This window comes from Poecilia formosa, unplaced genomic scaffold, assembly GCF_000485575.1.
Source record: "Poecilia formosa unplaced genomic scaffold, Poecilia_formosa-5.1.2 Scaffold360, whole genome shotgun sequence".
NCBI lineage: Eukaryota > Metazoa > Chordata > Actinopteri > Cyprinodontiformes > Poeciliidae > Poecilia > Poecilia formosa.
In genome coordinates this window covers 112,331-129,970 of record NW_006800299.1, presented here as the reverse complement: position 1 = coordinate 129,970, position 17,640 = coordinate 112,331, and the positions used below count along the sequence as shown (strand labels likewise).

The 17,640-nt window shown below is 43.0% G+C and overlaps 2 protein-coding genes across 8 annotated transcripts in view; both read left to right on the top strand.

Moving 5' to 3' along the window:
• The window catches only part of bub1ba (BUB1 mitotic checkpoint serine/threonine kinase Ba), a 5,883-nt gene extending 2,256 nt beyond the window's left edge, over window positions 1–3,627 (top strand). The window contains exons 7-13 of one of the 2 annotated variants that reach the window (XM_016662153.1): window positions 1–324; window positions 431–559; window positions 1,556–1,650; window positions 1,733–1,885; window positions 2,426–2,713; window positions 2,793–2,887; window positions 3,444–3,627. In XM_016662153.1, coding sequence (XP_016517639.1) covers window positions 1–324; window positions 431–559; window positions 1,556–1,650; window positions 1,733–1,885; window positions 2,426–2,713; window positions 2,793–2,887; window positions 3,444–3,564 — 1,205 coding nt within the window. In that variant the 3' untranslated portion in view covers window positions 3,565–3,627. The remainder of the gene's footprint in view (window positions 325–430; window positions 560–1,555; window positions 1,651–1,732; window positions 1,886–2,425; window positions 2,714–2,792; window positions 2,888–3,443) is intronic. The other variant, XM_016662154.1, reaches the window with a different exon arrangement.
• A 1,301-nt stretch (window positions 3,628–4,928) lies between these two features.
• Window positions 4,929–16,887, top strand: pak6b (p21 protein (Cdc42/Rac)-activated kinase 6b). Of its 6 annotated transcripts, none has more exons than XR_001659031.1 (10): window positions 4,929–5,017; window positions 8,443–10,089; window positions 11,049–11,615; window positions 11,978–12,394; window positions 13,070–13,203; window positions 13,276–13,402; window positions 14,711–14,836; window positions 15,033–15,167; window positions 16,016–16,245; window positions 16,377–16,887. XR_001659031.1 is itself a non-coding variant. In XM_007574721.2 (10 exons), the coding sequence occupies exons 3-10, from the start codon at window positions 9,883–9,885 to the stop codon at window positions 16,181–16,183; spliced, it is 1,881 nt and encodes a 626-aa protein (XP_007574783.1). In that variant the 5' UTR covers window positions 4,929–5,017; window positions 8,443–8,524; window positions 9,822–9,882; the 3' UTR covers window positions 16,184–16,887. The 6 variants fall into 6 exon arrangements, 5 of the variants coding, with proteins under 5 accessions (XP_007574783.1, XP_016517637.1, XP_016517634.1 ...); XM_007574721.2 differs by having other exon boundaries at window positions 8,443–8,524; window positions 9,822–10,089; window positions 16,016–16,887; XM_016662151.1 differs by having other exon boundaries at window positions 11,052–11,615; window positions 16,016–16,887.
• Window positions 16,888–17,640: the final 753 nt, after the last annotated feature.

Below are 17,640 nucleotides of genomic sequence, written 5' to 3'. Positions count from 1 at the left end.
CCGAGCGGGACCTCCGGACCGAGCGGGACCTCCGGACCGAGCGGGACCTCCGGGCCGACCAGGACCCGGATTCCCAGGAAAGCGTCTCTCAGCCCAAAAAGCAGCTGAGCCCCATAGAGGAGATCAGTGTGGAAGCCGCATCCCTCACTTCTCCTGGAGAACTGTCCGGGGGGAACTTCAGTCCACTGGACCAGGAGCAAGACCAGAACCAGAACCAGAACCAGGAGCAAGACCAGAACCAGGAGCAGGACCAGGAGCAGGACCAGGAGCAGGACCAGGAGCAGGAGCAGGACCAGGACCAGGAGACTCTCAGTCAGTCTCATGGTACGGAAGGTTCCAGGTTCCTGAATTAGAAAATGAAACGGATGTTCGTTTTGTGAGTGGGTTCTACAGAAACGGTTCTGTTCTGGAGTTCTGATTTGTGTTCCAGCTGTAGATCCCTGCGACCCGGAAGTCCGTCGACAGCTGTTGGATCTTTTTGACATCACTTCCTCTGCAAACCTTCATTCGGAGCAGCGCCCCCTACCTGCTGTTGAGGAGTGCAGCCTTCTGGACCTCGGTATTATTCTGAATTTAGGTTCTGGATCGTTAACTCCAGATTGGGATTTTTAATTTGTAGCGATTACAGCTGAGCAGGACCTTAAAGGCCGACCTGAGGAGTTCCTCAGGGACGAGTCCTCAGTCCCTCTGCTCTCTACTGGTTCACAGTTTAAACCAGAAGTTTACATTCACCTTTTTTCCACTTTCTGAAGTTAAATCAGACCAAACTTCAGTTAGAACATCCAAAATTATTTTAACTCCTAAAACATTTTTTTTTGAAGATTTTTAGAAACTTAATTTTCAAAGTATAGAAGTTTACATACATCTGGTCACTATCAGAGTAATTTACGTTCAAACTGTATGACTTGGCTCAAACATTTCTGGGTTTTGTTCACAAGCTGCTGATATTTTCACTGGCAATTGGTTCAATACCTGTGGATGTATCTTAAGTAAACTGGGTTAATTTACCAGAGTAAACTGGTTTTTGTACCAGTTGAGGTTAATCTTTTTTTCCAACTAGGCCTGTCATGATAACAATAAATTACTGCTTGATAAATTATTAATTTATCACACGGTTAATTGATTTATTGGTTATTGTGACAGACTTTCTGTTTGCATGTTAAATCTGCAGGTTTCAGTTTTTCTTTCTTTTTGTGAAAACTAGTTTTCCTCAGATTACACACAAACCAAAACATTTCTCTGTTTTAATCGATTCTCTGGCTGCTACAAATTAGAAAATATTTTTTCTAAACTCACTTATGATGCTGAAGTTTGGAAAACGTGGAAAACCCCAGAAAATGTTTTCTTCCATGTTGAACTAAAACTTCAGCCTGGAGGTGGAAACAAGCCGGAGCTGCAGGTTCATCCTGACTCAGCAGCCATGTTTTCCCCAAACAGACCCTCAGCAGGTCTGCCTCCAGCGACGTTTAGCCTCAGAAAGATGAAAACATCTTGAGTCATGTGACACCGGGCCTGGAATTAAAGGAAATCAGCTTTACTTTGCTTTGTCCACTAGGGGGCGACACATTCTTCATTGAAAGCAGACTTCTGGACAGACACAGCGTCTCCATCTTCAGAGCAGCTGCAGATAATCAGTCTGTGTTTATAAAGGCGAGTCTTCCTGGTTCTGATGGGCCCAGCTGGCCGCCTACTGCCTGCTGGTCACGTGACTGACTGATGCTTCCTGCTGCAGGTGGAGCGCTGCTCGGCCCCCTGGGATTTCTACCTGTTCACCCGCCTGAAGGAGAACTCGCCGTCTGCTGACAGAGCTGCTCTGATCAGCTGCTTCCTGTTTGAGGACGGCTGCGTCACCGTCTACACGCCGCCCGCAGACCTCCAGCTCACTGTGAGACCAGTCAGTCAGTCAGATTCAGTCTGATCTCTGGTTTCCAGCTGGAACAACTGAATCTGTTCTGACTCTAGATCTATACCTCTAGATCCTCCCTCTTTAGGTCCAAAGATCATAACTTCAGTTTCTGTTCAGCTGGAAAACGGATCTGTTCAGTGCTTTAATGGGTTTAACTTTATTCTCATAATATTAAGTCATACATTGATGTAAAAATCAATATTATGATTTGGTTAACTATCACCTTTATTTTGCATCCCATGATTCTTTAAAGAAGTCATGATATTACAAAAATAAAGTCAGAATATTACGGGAATAAAGGAAAAATGCTACAATGAATGTTTTTCTCAAAATGTTTTGGCTTGAATGGGTTCAGAGTCGCCTGCCGACGTGACGCACAGGTGTGCATCATGTGCGTTGTCATGGTAACGCTTCCCTGTGCATCATGTGCGTTGTCATGGTAACTCTTCCCTCCGCATCATGTGCGTTGTCATGGTAACTCGTCAGTTTTCCCGGTAACCTGGTGTGTTCTGTGGCCAGGTTGTGGCGGACTGCGGCCCGGATCTGGCGCGTGTCGGCGTGACAGCCGTCAGGTTGCTGGAGCTGGTGCTGCAGCTGCACGGCTGCAGCCTGCTGCATGCGGGGCTGCAGCCCGGCGTGCTGGCCTCCTGCGGCGCCGCGGCGAACCAGGACTGGCTCTTCCCCCTGGACTGGTCGTCCTCGCTGGACCTGGATCTGCAGAAAGACGTCCGGTCCGTCCAGCAGATCCCGTCCGCTCAGGGCTACATCAGGCTTGGTCTGCTGCAGCCCGCCGACCCGCCTCACACCGTAAGCACGCCTTCGTCACGTTAACGGCCCCCAGCTCAGAACGGGTCAGTTTCACCGGGTCTGTTCCGTGTCCTGGCAGGTGGACCTGGTGGGCGTGGCTGAAACCATCTACTTCCTGTTGACCAACAGCGAGATGAAACCAGAGAGACACGGCAGCAGCTGGACACTGAAGCAGTACGGTGGAGTCCGACCCGGTTACTGACATGTAGAACAGAAACACTCAGATACAGCTGTTGGAGCCCAGCAGGAACCACAGGAAACTGGGTTTATTACTGCTGGAGTTCTCATTTTCATCCACCAGGTCCGTTTACCTGTTTCAGGACCAGAACCCCTCAGTTCTGTAAATTACCTTGAGAAATGATGAGATTTGGTTATATAAAAACAGGCTTTAATGCTGAAAAATGATCAAGTGTTACAAGCCATACACGTCATAGAAATGGATCAGAACCAGAGTTGCACTGGGCTCACCTGATGGATGGAACCAGGTGAGGTGAAGACTGGAGAGTTTAGCTTCTATTCCCAGTCTGTTCCCTCCCTGAAGGCTGATCAGGTTATGTCAGCTGCAGCATGTAAGCAGATAAGAGAGGAAAACACAGAATCCACAGCATTACACTGGGTAAACTGGTTTTATCTACCACAGTAAACTGGTTTATCAGAGGCAGTTTAAATGACTGCCTCTGAGTTTAACACTGAAGGTTTAAAATGTGGCTGATTCCTTTTCTTTCTGCTGCAGCGACGTCTTCACGTCGACCTGGAGAAGGTTTTTCGGTCTGCTGCTGAACGCCGGCGGTCGCTCGTCCATCTCCATCCTGTCGGAGCTGAAGGACCAGCTTTCTGAGCTTTACCTGTGAAGCACCTGTGTTACATGTCGTCTGTTTAATATTTGGTTAATAAATAAAACACTATTTGTTGCAGCCGCTCTTTGGTTTATTCATTTGATCATGGAACCAGCAGGGGGCGCTGTAGGTAGAAAAATATTTTCCTGTCAAGAGATTATTCTCAGACATTTCTGGAAAAAACTCAAAAAATTTTATATTATCTTTTTTTCTTTTTTTTTTTTTAAAAAAAAAAAAAAAAAACATTTTTGACTTGAAACTCCATGGTTTTTTTTTGTTTGTGTTTTTTCCAAATAAATTTCTGACAACAATCCCAAAATTTCTGAGGTTTTCAGAGAAAACAAAATTTCACTTCTGGCAAAATTTTAACTTTTTTTTAACAGAAATTTCTTTTTTTTTTAATTACATTTCTGATATTTATTTCAAAATTTGAGCGTTTTTATAGAAAACTTTTGAATTTTCAAACTTAAAATTTTTCTTCTAAATAGTTGAAAATCTCTGAGATTAAACTCAAAATTTCTGAGTTTTTGCTAGCAAATTTTCAGCTATTTGAAACTCAATTTTTTTTTAAATTGACTTTTCAGACTCAGAAATGTTCTAATCTTTTCTAGAAATTTTCTAGAAATTAAACTAAAAGTTTTGTTTTACTAGCAAAATTTCAACTTCTGAAATTCAAATGTTTTTTCTAGAAAATTTGTTTTTTTTTAGCTATTGGAAAAAAATTAACTCAGAAATTTCCAATTTTTTTTCTAAAAAAAAAATCTGAGATAAATCTGAAAATTTCTCAGGTTTTGACTTTTTGAAACTCAGAAATTCCCATAATTTTTTTGGAAAGTTTCTGAGATTAATCCTTTTTATTTAACACACTGGGTAGTTTTCAGATATTTATTGAAGGTTTTTATAACTGAGTGAACTATAAAGATTCATGTGAATTGAATTATTTAATAAGTTTAAAGCTTCAGTCCAACATTATTCGTCCATCTGTATAAAGATGCGTTGAGCTGAAAATCCGTCCAGAGCGCTGAGGTTCGGAGCGTTAGGCGGGGACCTGTGGGCGGTTCGGGCTGTTGAGTCACGTCCTGCTGGGCCCGGAGGGAGAACCGGGCATGCTGCTGCCTGCACCGACCGGAGGGAGCCTCCTCTTTGTTTCTTCACCCCGCCTGAGGCCGCGGGGCCCACCGCTCCTTGCGCCTCATCCTGGGCTTCAGATCGGCACAAACTGCCGCTTCCTATCACGAACTGGGCCGGTGGGCTTCAGAGGGTCTGACCTGACACTTCCTTCTTCCACTAAATTTTAAATAATAAAAATAAAAGTCACGGAGTTCCTCCAGTCTGTCCCTGATCTGCAGGCTCCGCCCACTTACCTGGGACAAGGTGAGACAGGGAGATGTGGGGGAGGAGAGAGAGGAGCAGCGGAGAGAGGCAGAGCGCGCGGCAGGATCTGGACCCACCTGGACTCTACGGCCAGGTAAATACAACGGAGGCGGAACCGGATCCGGGTCACAGTTCTGCGGTTCCGACTCAAACGGATCCTCAGAACCGTTCAGCTCTTTGTTTTCAAGAGAAAAACTGTTTTTAGTTCATCCTGTTGGTTCTCAGCAGAACTTTGACAGAACATCTGGAGCTGAGAGCGGTCAGAGCCGGAACCGGGTCTGGTTCGAACCCCGTCCCGCCCGGATGTGCTGCTGTAAACTGATCCGCATGAATGAACGGCTGCTAACTGATCTGAGAGCAGCTCCAGGTCTGACCTGGTTCATGATCCAGTTGAGCAACCGGTCGGGTCTCCAGAGCTCTGAGGTTCTGCTCTGCCAGCCCAGCTGCAGTGTTTTTCTGCTGGGGTTCTAACGCGGTTCTGATGGTTCTGGTTCGGCCCAGAGACGGGCCTGCGGATGTCGGGTCTCTAATGCCACCGCTGCTGCAGCATTCGCTAAACTTAATCAATATTTTCTGCACAAACTCGTTTGTTTTGTTTTTTATGCTGCTCGTGGCGCCCCCTGTTGGTCACTGGTGGAATGCTTTGGCTTACTGAACAAACAATATCGATATTTTCCAACCGATTCGTTTGATTAATTATTACTGATCATAAATCTTAGTTAATTATGGCAGAAAATGATCATAAATTGACACATTATTGTTATTTGGAGATTTTATTTGCATTAGTTTTGGTTCTGATCCCAGTTTAGACCAGTTGGGTCAGACAGAGACAGATTATGACCTTTAATTGAACTAAACCGACACTAAACCTCTGGCTGGTAATAAGTATTAAGGTCAATTAGTTTGTAACATGAACAGATTCTGGAAAGCTGGTTTGGATCAGTGGTTGTCTGACGGTTTGGGAATTATTACTCTGTCTGTAGCTTTTGAATGGTTCCTGGACTTGTTTTGGGAGTTCTGGATCTCCAGCGGTCACTGGGTGAGATGGAGTACCACCTGGACCAGGCTTTAGATTGATTCTGATCAGTTCTGGATCAGTTTCAGACTTTCTTTGCCATGTTTCTGTCTGCTTTTAACTGATTTCTTACTTTAATGTTTGGGTTTTAAACAGCAGGTTAGCTCCATGGTACGTAGAAAAAAGGGATTAAATATCTGACAAAAACGGAGAAATGTTGAGATAATTCTCACAAATTTTCTAGAAAAACATGGAAATATATGAGATTCAAAAGTTGAAAATTCTCAAATGTTGAAACAGAAAAATGTCCAAAAGTCAAACATCTTTTACTTTTGAAACTCTGATGTTTCCATGTATTGTTTTCTAGTAAATCTCTGAGATTTATCTCAATTTTGAGAGAAGTTTTTTTTTTTTGGTGGAAATGTACTCCTGATTTTATATCAGTCCAAATACGCCGTTGGGAATCTGGATCAACATTTGAACAGTTTCAATAAAGACTCTCATTATTTATTCTAACATGTTCACATCTAACTTTAGGCCCGTTTTAATCAATTTTTGTGCATATCTGAGTTGTAAAAATAACTTGAGGCAGAGTTTGTTCAGAGTGAGTCCAGTTTGGTCTGAAATCTTCTTTTTCCAATCCTGTTTTTAAAAAAACATGAAACTTCCTGCTCTGGAGACTAATTTCTTCTTCAAGCTGTAGAGAACATCTAACTTCATATTTAAGCTCTAATAAGGAGCCCAAATAACGGATAGTCACCTGACCACGTGTTTTCAGTCATGCCACTGGAGGGCGCTCTCACTGCGCAGTCACTGGTTCCAGTCTGATTTCCAGGCTGGTTTCCAGTCAGAGGCAGGAGCTGTCTGGTCATGTAGAGTTAGATTCCTCTGGTATGTTGTGAGTCACACCCTGAAAACACACACACCCCACACACACCTGGTGAGCAGGTAACCAGCTGATCCTCTGTATCCTGCAGGCAAACAAGCAGCATCGGTTCATTAACGCTCCGCTGGAGAAGAAAGATGAGGGGAAGTGAAACATGCTCTTGTTTTGATCAGAAATAACAAATAAATCCCAAATTGTATGACTAAGCGACCAATAGCCGAAGCTGATTTAGGATAAGATAAACTAAACTCAACAAACTAGCCAGAAATTAGACAGAAACCGTAACAAGCAGAAAAATATGAAATATTGAAATATTTTCAGTTTTTTAAATAATTATATTGCTGTAAGTTTTACAAGTTCTCTATCATAATTTATGTCTTTGCATTTTTATCTTTTGAACCTGCAGAATCTCAAATTCACCACAAAGAGAGTAACAGAAATAAGTTAAATTGGTTTTTAGCCATTTAGGTATAAAACGGTGAAAGCTGCTGTTCTGAAAGAAATGAGCCGTTTTCCTGCAGCGTTTTGCTGTTGCAGATGAAAACCAACGTGGCAGGTGTGACAAAAACAGAATGATCTGAGCAATTTAAAAATACTCCACCAGAACAAACTGCCACTCATGATCTGGAAGTTTCTGATGTTCTGGAAGCTGCTGTTGATTATGTTTTAAAATATAGAAATAACTCACAGCCGTTCTCATTCTGACAGTTCAGAGAAGTTGCCGCCGATGCTGAATGGAGCCGCCATGTCCCGTTCTGTTATTGTTTACGTCCAGGAATTTTTGAGCATGCGCACAACGCTGCAGTTAAAAATGACGTCTTTTCCTGTCCACCTGTAGCGGCGCTGCAGCGGTAAGACCGTTAACAGAATGAAACCAGGAGATGTAGCCGATTCATTCAGCGCAGTGCGCCACAGCAGAAAAACGTTAAAAAACAACTCCACACCTCTGGTATTTTTCTTTTCTTGCTCTTTGTGTCGCCTTTGCTACATGCAAACCTGTTGCCATAGCAACTGACTAGCAACAACTTTATGCATCAGGATTCAACACCAAAAAACACACGAAAACATTCCCCCCCCAAAAAACAACAGAACATTCAGTCCATTACAATTTTTTGTTTTCAGGTTTGGAGTTTATTTTGCAAATAATATGTGATAGCTGCGGTAGATTAGCTACAGCTGCTATTAGCTAACACAGTGGTGGTTGATTAGCTAATTTAAACTCCTGCTCTACTGTTGATCTTTCAGAGTTGGTGTTTAGGTTGCCTTTTTTGTTCTTTACTACACTGAAAAACCAAATTCTGCAGCTCCTCTACATGTTACAGTTGTCAAAGTCAAGCTAGCATAGCTGAGCTACTTCCCTCTCCCTCGCTAAAACTTTTCATGACCTTATGGTTGTCGTAATGTTGACAACTGGTAGCAAAGCACTGTAATTTGCTGGAATTAAGTAATTTTATTTATTTTTTCTGGTACAGAGCAGAGGGAATCCCAAAGCTCCGCCCCCTCTTCCTCCTCTTCCTCCTGTTTGCTGTCAGGGAGTGGAGGAGGATGTGGATGATCTGATCCGGTCAGCAGAGCCTGGTGATGATGATGGTGCTTCATCCTCTCTGTTTTTATACAGGCTGAGGTGGAGCGAGCAGGTTCGGACCAAACCGGGCCGGGTCGGGCCGACCCGAGGCTGAGGAACATCAACGCCCCAACAGGTGAGACCGCAGGAAGGAGGAGGAAGCCAGACTGTCCCGTTTCAGAGCAGAACCTCTGAGGCCCGGTGAGGGGTAACTGGACCTGAAGGTTCTGGACATTATGGAGTCTTTGTTTGGGTTCTTTAAAGTGAGAAAAAAAGTTTTTTTGGGTCCTGGGAAGGTTCTTCTCTGGTCCGGGTGTGGGTGACGGTCCTGCTGAGGCCCAGAACCTCAGAGACGGTTCTGGATCTGGTTCTGACTGACGAAGGTCAGAGACTTTGACTCACGTTAGTTGTGAAGTTTCAGAGATTAGGTTGGGATTATCTGAGATCCGTCAGGATGATTCATTCTGTCAGACGGGTTCTGTGAGGACGATGATGATGATGATGATCATCATCATCATCATCATCACCTTCTTCATCATCGTCTCTCTGGTTCTTTGTGCCGAATCGTTCTGGTCTGCTGCTGCTCTTCATCATATCCGCAGAGACTCGTTAACCATCTTCATCATCGAGAAACATTCTCAGTTTGGCGCCGATCCAAACGGATCAGAACCGATCCAAACTGATTCAAACTCTCACCTGGCAGTCCGTAACGAGCTGAGTCAGATTACCGGAACCAGAACCGTGAACCCGGCCTGTACATCAGGCTGTAGGAAGCCGGAGTACCAGGAGAGAACCCACCGATCCCCAGGCAGAACCTGCAGAACCGGGCCGGGATTCAAACCCAAAACATTCCAGCAGAGCCGCCTGAGCCGCTAACAAACGGTCCAAACGGGCCGCTTTAGGACAACAGGCAGATAAAATCTGAGCTTCTTAAAGAGACAGGTCAGATTTTTGGAGCTGGGATTCTGTGGAGAAGCTGTGAGTCGTCAGTGTCTTCCATGAATTGGATCAGAGCCTGAATGGATTCTGGTTCTGATGACAGACTGACACCAAATCAGTTCAGTCACAAAAGTATTTACACCCTGTGAAGTGAGCCGGCTTCCTTCCCAGACAGGAAGTGGTTACAGTTAAACATCCTGTCGCACGGACTCAGGTTCTGGAAGAATGTGGTTCAGAACCGATCCGATCTCTGGTAATACAATCTGGTTCTGAGGTCAGAGGTCAGCTGCAAACACTCCGGATTCCTGCAGTCAGTGATGCAGAGAGGTGAGATCTCACCTGGGCTGCTTGGTCGGTTTGAGAATCGGGTCATGTGACCCGTTTCAGGTGAGTCACCTGAGCAGGAAGAGCAGCCGCCACTTCTCCGCCTGCCTTCAGCGTCTCATCATGTCTCGGTCCAGCTGGAATCATGGCTGCTGCTCTCCCCTTCACAGTGCCGCTTCCTTTTGCTTCCCCCGGTTCCGGTTCGGCGGCTGGCGCTGCGTTTCCGTGGCGATGTTCCGGCGCAGGGAGAAGAAGCATCGACTTGAGATCTCGGCACCGCGGGACTTCCAGCACCGTGTCCACACGTCGTTCGACGTCTCGACGGGACGCTATGTGGGTCTGCCAGCGCAGTGGCAGAGCGTCATCGACACGCTGAAGAGGCCACGCCCCCTGGTGGACCCGTCCAGGATCACCAACATCGATCTGGAACCCAGAAAGGTCAGAGGTCAAATTCAATATCAGTGAATTCTGGCATCTGATACTCATCAATTATAAACTGCAATTTTAGTTTATAGTTTTCTTTCTTTTTTATAACATTTCTTTTCTTTTTCTATATTTCTTTTTTAATTTTTTGTGTTGCAATAAAAACATTTTCATGTTTTCTTCTTTAATTTCTTAAAATCATATTTCTGGTTTTATTTTTTCTTTGTTTTATTTTTAACCAGATTCATTTTTTTCTCTTTTTGTAGTTTGGCTATATTCCATTTAAAAAACAAAACAAAACAAAAACAAAACAAAGGTTAAGTTATTTTTCCTCTTGTTTACTTTTCTAATCAAATTGTTTGGTTTTTTCCTCCTTTTTCCTACACTTTTTTAAAAATAGTTGTATAGTTGTCTTTTTTCCTTTTTAAAAAATGTATTACATCTTTAAAATATTTGTTTTCTTTCCTTTAATTCTTATTTCCGTTTTCATAAAATTTCTGTTTGTTTTTTTGTAAATTTCTATTCTCAATATTGTTTTTTTAAATTTTCTTTTTAATTTAGCTATGTAATAATAAATCACAATATTTTTCCATATATATGTATTTTTACTTTAAAATCATGTATTTATTATTTTCTTGTAAACTGATATGTATAGAAAAGATAAAACTTTCACAGACTTTTGCTAGCTAACGCTAACTAAGAAGCTATTTGTGCTAACCCAAAAGCGCTAATCATAAACACTGGTTTTGCTAATACTAAAGCTCTAAACCAATGAGGTGTTTAGTGTAAGCTAATAATAAAGTGCGAAATTCAACCATGATACAAAGGCTACAACTTAGCGTATTGCCCTCAATAGGGTCAAATTGATTATTACACACAATTAGCACAACTATTAGCGGGTTAGCAGGTTAGCGGTTTACCTGAGGTGTGGCCACCGCTGCCTGAATGAACTCGTTGTCCCGTTTGTTCGCCAGCAGACGATCGTTCGCGGCAGCTTCATCGGTCATGGCGACTACATCAGTCATGTGATCTCCGAGATGAGCCGCGTTTCCGTCACCAGCTCCAACTCGCTGCGCCGCACCAGTCCGTCGGCACGGAAACGCGCCCAATCAATGGGGCGGCTGGGAGACGTGGCGGAGGATGAGTCGTACCACTACCTGGAGATCAGCCGGCGGAGCAGCAGCGTGAAGGCCGGCGGGAGCGCCACCTACTGGCAGGACCGCATCCGGCAAGTGCGCAGCGAGAGCGGCAGCCCCAGGGCAAACAGGAACCTGCAGAGAACCACATCCAGCAGCCAGGTGAGCTCTGTACCTGAGGCCGCTCCGCTCTGTCCCACGTCGCCTCAGAGGACGACCTACACGCCTGAACCCAGCGTCCGCAACGGCGGCGTCGGGCTAAAGCAGAGGCCGACCTCCTACCACCAGGCGGCAGAGACCGGCAGGCCTCAGCTGAGACCCAGAGCCGGAGCCAATCACCTGCCGGACCTGCTGTCGTCTTCCACAGAAACCCCCAGGAGGCCGCATTCGACCTACGACCTCAAGGTAAGACCTGGACCGGAGGTCAAGTTTATTTGTATTTACACTGCAAAAACAAAATCTTACCAAGTACTTTTGATCCAGTTTCTAGTGCAAGAGAAGAAAACCTATGGATGATAATCATAATAGTAATAATAACTAATGATAATAATGATAGTGAAATAATAATAATAATCTACTAATATAGTAATAATAAAACAGAAGAAAGGAAGAAAAAACTCAAAGGGAAGCTATTGCCATGACAATAGCTACTCTTCCTGGGGTTCACATCATAAATAAAACATTTATTACAAAAACAACGCAGGAAGAATAATTTCTGCTACAGTAGAGACCATTCCTTACATAACTAAACCTGTTTGTTCCTCCAGTTGCCATCTTCCCGCCCTCGGCTGCCTCCGCCCAACAGCACCAGCAGTCCCATCATCACCGGCCGAGTGCTGCCCCAACCTTCACCCCGCCCCTCCACAGGGGTCGCCGTTTCTACCAAACGCACCTCCTCGCCGCCCCAGATGAGCACCGCGCAGCCTAGCCGCCCCGCTTCCTCCACCCCTCCTGCCGCCCCGGACAGAGCGCCCCAGAAGGTGACCCATGAGACGTTCAAGGCGGCGCTGGAAATGGTGGTGGACCCGGGCGATCCCAGGGTGACTCTGGAGAACTTCGTGAAGATCGGGGAGGGCTCCACTGGCGTTGTGTGCATCGCCCGGGAACGGCACAGCGGGCGCCAGGTGGCGGTGAAGATGATGGACGTGAGGAAGCAGCAGCGCAGGGAGCTTCTCTTCAACGAGGTACGGGTTGACTTCAACCAGCTAACCAAAGCTAACGAAATAACGAAAACTGAAAACAGTAACTGAAATAAATAAAAACAATAATTAATGGGTAAAAATTATAACCAAATGGAACTATGTCACAAATTTATAAAACTAAAACACACCGAAGTTATGGTACAATATCCTTTGTTTTTCGGGTTCATGAATATATTTATTATCCTTTGAACTGATATGAAACAAGCAGTTTAAGTCAGCGGTCGGCAAATTGCTGCACTGCATAGTCCACAAAATGGCACCAGCAAAAATTGGGGAAAAACTCCAGAGTCAGCTGGTTGTTCAACAATAAGAAAGTTTGATCTTCTGTCAAGTTTTTATTACCTAATCAATGTAAACATAATCACAAAATTTTGACATTTGTTAATTCTGCACAGAAAAATTAACCAAGTATGAAAAAACTAAAACTACAAATAAAACTACACATAATAATAACTAAGCTAAAACTAATCAATATTCAGTTAATTAAAAACAAGAAAACAAACTCTAAAAAATAACTAGAACTTATTTTTTCACAACAAAATATAACTAGACTATAATGAAAAACCCAAACTGTTATCACCCTGGTGATAGATTTACCAGTTTCTTCATGTTGGATGTAAAGCAACGTAAAGCAAGCGTTTTCTGTTTTCCTCCCAGGTGGTCATCATGAGGGACTACCAACACCCCAACGTGGTGCAGATGTTCCGCAGCGCGCTGGTGGAGGACGAGCTGTGGGTCATCATGGAGTACCTGCAGGGCGGCGCTCTCACACACATCATCGGTGAAACCAGGTGAGCAGCCGCTCCAGGTGCATGCAGGTAAATGTACTCAGATGGGATGTTTAGTGATGTTTTGGTGTTCAGGCTGAACGAGGAGCAGATAGCGACGGTGTGTGAGGGCGTCCTGCAGGCGCTGTCCTACCTCCACTCTCAGGGCGTCATCCACCGAGACATCAAAAGCGACTCCATCCTGCTCACGCTGGACGGCAGGGTAAGCTTCTCCAGGCTTTTTGGGGGAAATTTATCTAAGCACTTCCTGTAAGGAAAGTCTGAACCTTAAACAACTCCTCATGGGACACAGTCAAACACACATACTTGTTTATATGGCATCATGGGAACTTTAGATAAAACCATTCGTAAAGGGGACTACTCTGGATTCTAAATTATACACAGTGTTAGAATAAGACAGAGGTGGAAAAAAGACTGAAACAAAAAACAAATAATTAATTTAATTTTGTTTAATAGATTTAGATCAAACTATATTTCATAAGGCTTTTATCAATAAACCCACCCAGTTTATGCAAGAAGTACATTTTTATCCTGGATGTCATCTTGAGGACCAAATCCAAATTGATGGGAACATAATCTGAGTTCTTATTGCTTATAGTTAATCCCATTTTGTTGGTTTATTTCTCTTCACCTGCTTTGTGAGAACAGACCCACTATGTTATTATGTTAGCTTTGAGCACTGCACTAAATAGATGGCATCATGAGGAAAAACCTTTATGTAGAAATACTGAAGCAACATCAAAGCTCAGGTACAGACTGGTCATTAGTGTATGTAAACTTCTGATCTTGAAGACAATAACTAATAAATCTGACCAACTACCTCAGTATTGAGGCTCTTAGCAACATCATTTTTGTGATTCTGATCTGAAACAAGAGAAGTTTGGTCTGATTTAACTTCAGATTTACAGAAATAGACAGTGTATGTAAACTTCTGGTTTCAGCTGAACAATAAGCCATCAGTTCAGATAAGCGATAAACAAAACCTGGACGGGCCGCAGAACATTTCGGCTTGTTCATGTTTTTAGTTTGTGAGGAATTTCTTCCAGGCAGGGAGAAGAAAATGCGGCTTGGCAGCATGTTTCTACTGATAACATCTTCTAAGTCATTACATCTAATAACAGAAACCACATCAAGTAGTTTATTAACAAGCCAAAGTTTTCTGTAAACCCAGGCATTCAGGCCGTAAATGCCAGCAGTAACTATTTATTTCCTGCTGCAGGGTTTGCTTCAGGCACAAAGAAACACAACTATTTTATGTGTTAAAGTGACACTAAACAAGAAAATGATTTCAGCTCTTCTGCCTTTACGTTCTGCTGATGGGAATTACAGGAATGTACGACGGCTTACTAGAGCAACTGTAGACAGGAAAACAGGACTTTTTCACTAAAACAACTAGAAAAAAACAGGAAACTTCTGGGGGAAAAAAATCAAAATTTCTGAACTCAAAAACTGAAAACTCTGAAATGTTAAAATTAATTTAACATATTTTCTACTTTCTATCCTGCTGCAGATAAAATTGTCCGACTTTGGTTTCTGCGCTCAGATCAACACTGACGTCCCAAAGAGGAAATCTCTGGTCGGGACTCCGTACTGGATGGCTCCGGAGGTAATCTCCAAAACGCCGTATGGCACAGAGGTGAGGCACTGCTTTGTTTTGATTTACCAAATTAAATTACGGTTTTAATGCGTTAAAATGCAATAAGTTATATTTGTTTGAAAGGCTTAGCTTGGGCTGATGTAGATATAGTTTGCATCAGGTAAAAACCTTAGAAGCAATGTTTTACTGTACAGCATCTTATAAATGGCTTGTAACATTTAACTCTGTCCCCAAGGTGGACATTTGGTCTCTGGGCATCATGGTGGTGGAGATGGTGGACGGTGAGCCTCCGTACTTCAACGAAACGCCAATCAGTGCCATGAAGAAACTGAGAGACGAAGCGGCACCGAGTGTCAAAAACATGCAGAGGGTCAGAAACGCACACACACACACATACACACATATGTTTGTTTTGCTATCTTTGTGGGGACTTTCCATTTACTTCCATTCATTTCTACAGCCTAAACCTGACCTTTACCCTTTTCCTAACCCTAACCATCACATACCTAACCCTAACCAAAACTCAATTCATACCTTAGCCCTAACTCTGACCCCTGACCCAAAAACAGGGTTTCCCCTTGTGGGGACCAGGCTCCGGTCCCCACGAGGAGCAATTGGTCCCCACAACGTAGTATATGTCAGGAAAATCGTCCCCACAAGGTATTACAAACAAACGGACACACACACACACACACGCACACTCACACTCACACTCACACACACACACACACACACACACACGCGCGCGCGCACACACACACGCGCGCACACACACACACACACAGTTTGTTGAAGTTTTTCCAACATTAAAATCATTTACATTTTGAAGAAAACCTGTTTTTACTCTTTCTACGAACATGTGTATTTCTTTCTAAATTATTTTCAAACTTTACCCTAATTTAGCTCCATACAATAATCTTTGCCAAAAAAGTAATTAAAACTGAAAATAAATTGAAACAAAAAAATTTTTTATATTGTTGGTTAAGTAATAATTATAACCCCCCCCACCAAAAAAAACAAACAACCCCACCAATCGATGTTATGTTATGTTTTGTTATATTATTAAATAAAAACAAAAGATCCCAACAGTCATCCTCACAGAAGTTTGATGGCGTAGCATTTAATCAGCAGCAGAACGATGATGCAGAAATAAATCATATTTCAGCCTTTTAGCTTCTCCAGGTGTTCTGCAGCTGATGGTGTCCATGTTGGCTGCAGGTTTCTCCGGTGCTGAAGGACTTCCTGGGCTGCATGCTGACACATGACACGCTGCAGCGCAGCGGCGCCACTGCCCTGCTGCAGCATCCCTTCATGCTGCAGGCTGCCGCACCGCGCTGCCTGGTGCCGCTGGTGGAGCAGCACCGCAAACGCATGTCGCTCTGCTGAGACTCACCTGGATCCGACCGGACCTGAGACTCACCTGCAGCCACAGACTGGAGGATCCTCAGGTGGATCACACCTGATGCTTCAGGATTTACATAATACACCTGAGATCACACTAAAGACTAACCTCAGGATTCACCTGGCGCTTCAAAAGGACCACATGTTTTCTTTCTACTTTTTTATTTTATTTTTATAGAGACGTTAAGGAACCTTTTCAGTGTTTCAGGCAGGAAATGGAAGGGAGGCGATGTGCAGCGAAGGTCCAGAGGTCAGAGGTCAAACTCCAGATTACTGCTTCCAGGATAAATATCCTCTGAACTCGAAGTGGCGGCTGCTGCAGCTGATTTTAGTTTTATAAACTTCAGCCTGAATTTGAGCTTTTAAAACATTTCATGTTCCTTCTAATTTTAGCTATAATTCTTAAATTTACATGTTCAGTTAAAATAAAAACAATTCCAAACAAATTAGAATAAAATAAATCAGGTTTTTATTCTGATTTCAGATCAAATCGCATTTCATGTTGATCTAATTAACAAACATCTCAGAAATTAAACAGTAAGTTCTCCTATAATCAGAAATATTTCAGTTTTTTGTTAATTATGTTGATTTATTGTTAACATTTGCACTTGTTCGCATTTTGATGTTTGTGAGCTTTTTATACATACGGGAAATGTTGAATAAATATCAGTGTTTTTCTGTCAGATTGTCAATTTTTGCTTACGTTCTGCTATTTTATGAGCAATATTACATTAAACCAAAAATTATTTAATTTTCATTAATAAACCATCAGGATAGACTTATAGGTAAAGCAGGAGCAACATGTACGGAGAGCAATTTTAGTCACAATTAAATACTGTTAACAAATACTCAATCAAATCATGAAATAAAAACAAAATAAATATTTTTAAAATATATATTTTTAATTTGGGAGCTTACGTTGTCAAAGTTTATTTAATTTATGTAATTTTGAAGAAAATGGCTTTCCATAGACATTTGAGTTTAGACGTTCATTCAACACTGAGGATTATTTAATTCCATTTTAAAAACAGATTTATCTCATTATGATGCTGATGTTTGATATACATTATAAACATGAACATTTTACACTTACATCTCCTTACAAAAGTATTAACAACTTTTCAGTATTTTCCCCTTTAGGTCGATTAAACCAGGGGTGCCCAAAGTCGGCCCGGCATCCTGCATTTTTTAGTTCTCTCCCTGGTTTAACGCACCTGGATCAAATGACGGCTGATTAGATGCCTAAGAAGAACATTGACAAGCTGAAAAGGTTGTTACTACCACCAGGGAGAGAACTAAAACATCCAGGATGCCGGGCCTCCAGGACCGACTTTGGGCCCCCCTGGATTAAAACCACAAATTTTGAGCATCTCCAGCTCAGATTGGATGGAGAACATCTGAATACGTCAGTTTCTAAGTTTAACCACTGTGCAGGCATTTAT

What these genes read in the sequence shown, in the direction of transcription:
- pak6b (XM_016662148.1), top strand. Translation starts at nt 9,775, where the DNA reads ATGTCTCGGTCCAGCTGGAATCATGGCTGCTGCTCTCCCCTTCACAGT. An exon ending in TCGATCTGGAACCCAGAAAG is followed by an intron (nt 10,090 to 11,048) that starts GTCAGAGGTCAA and finishes TTTGTTCGCCAG; the next exon opens with CAGACGATCGTTCGCGGCAG. An exon ending in GTGTCAAAAACATGCAGAGG is followed by an intron (nt 15,168 to 16,015) that starts GTCAGAAACGCA and finishes TGTTGGCTGCAG; the next exon opens with GTTTCTCCGGTGCTGAAGGA.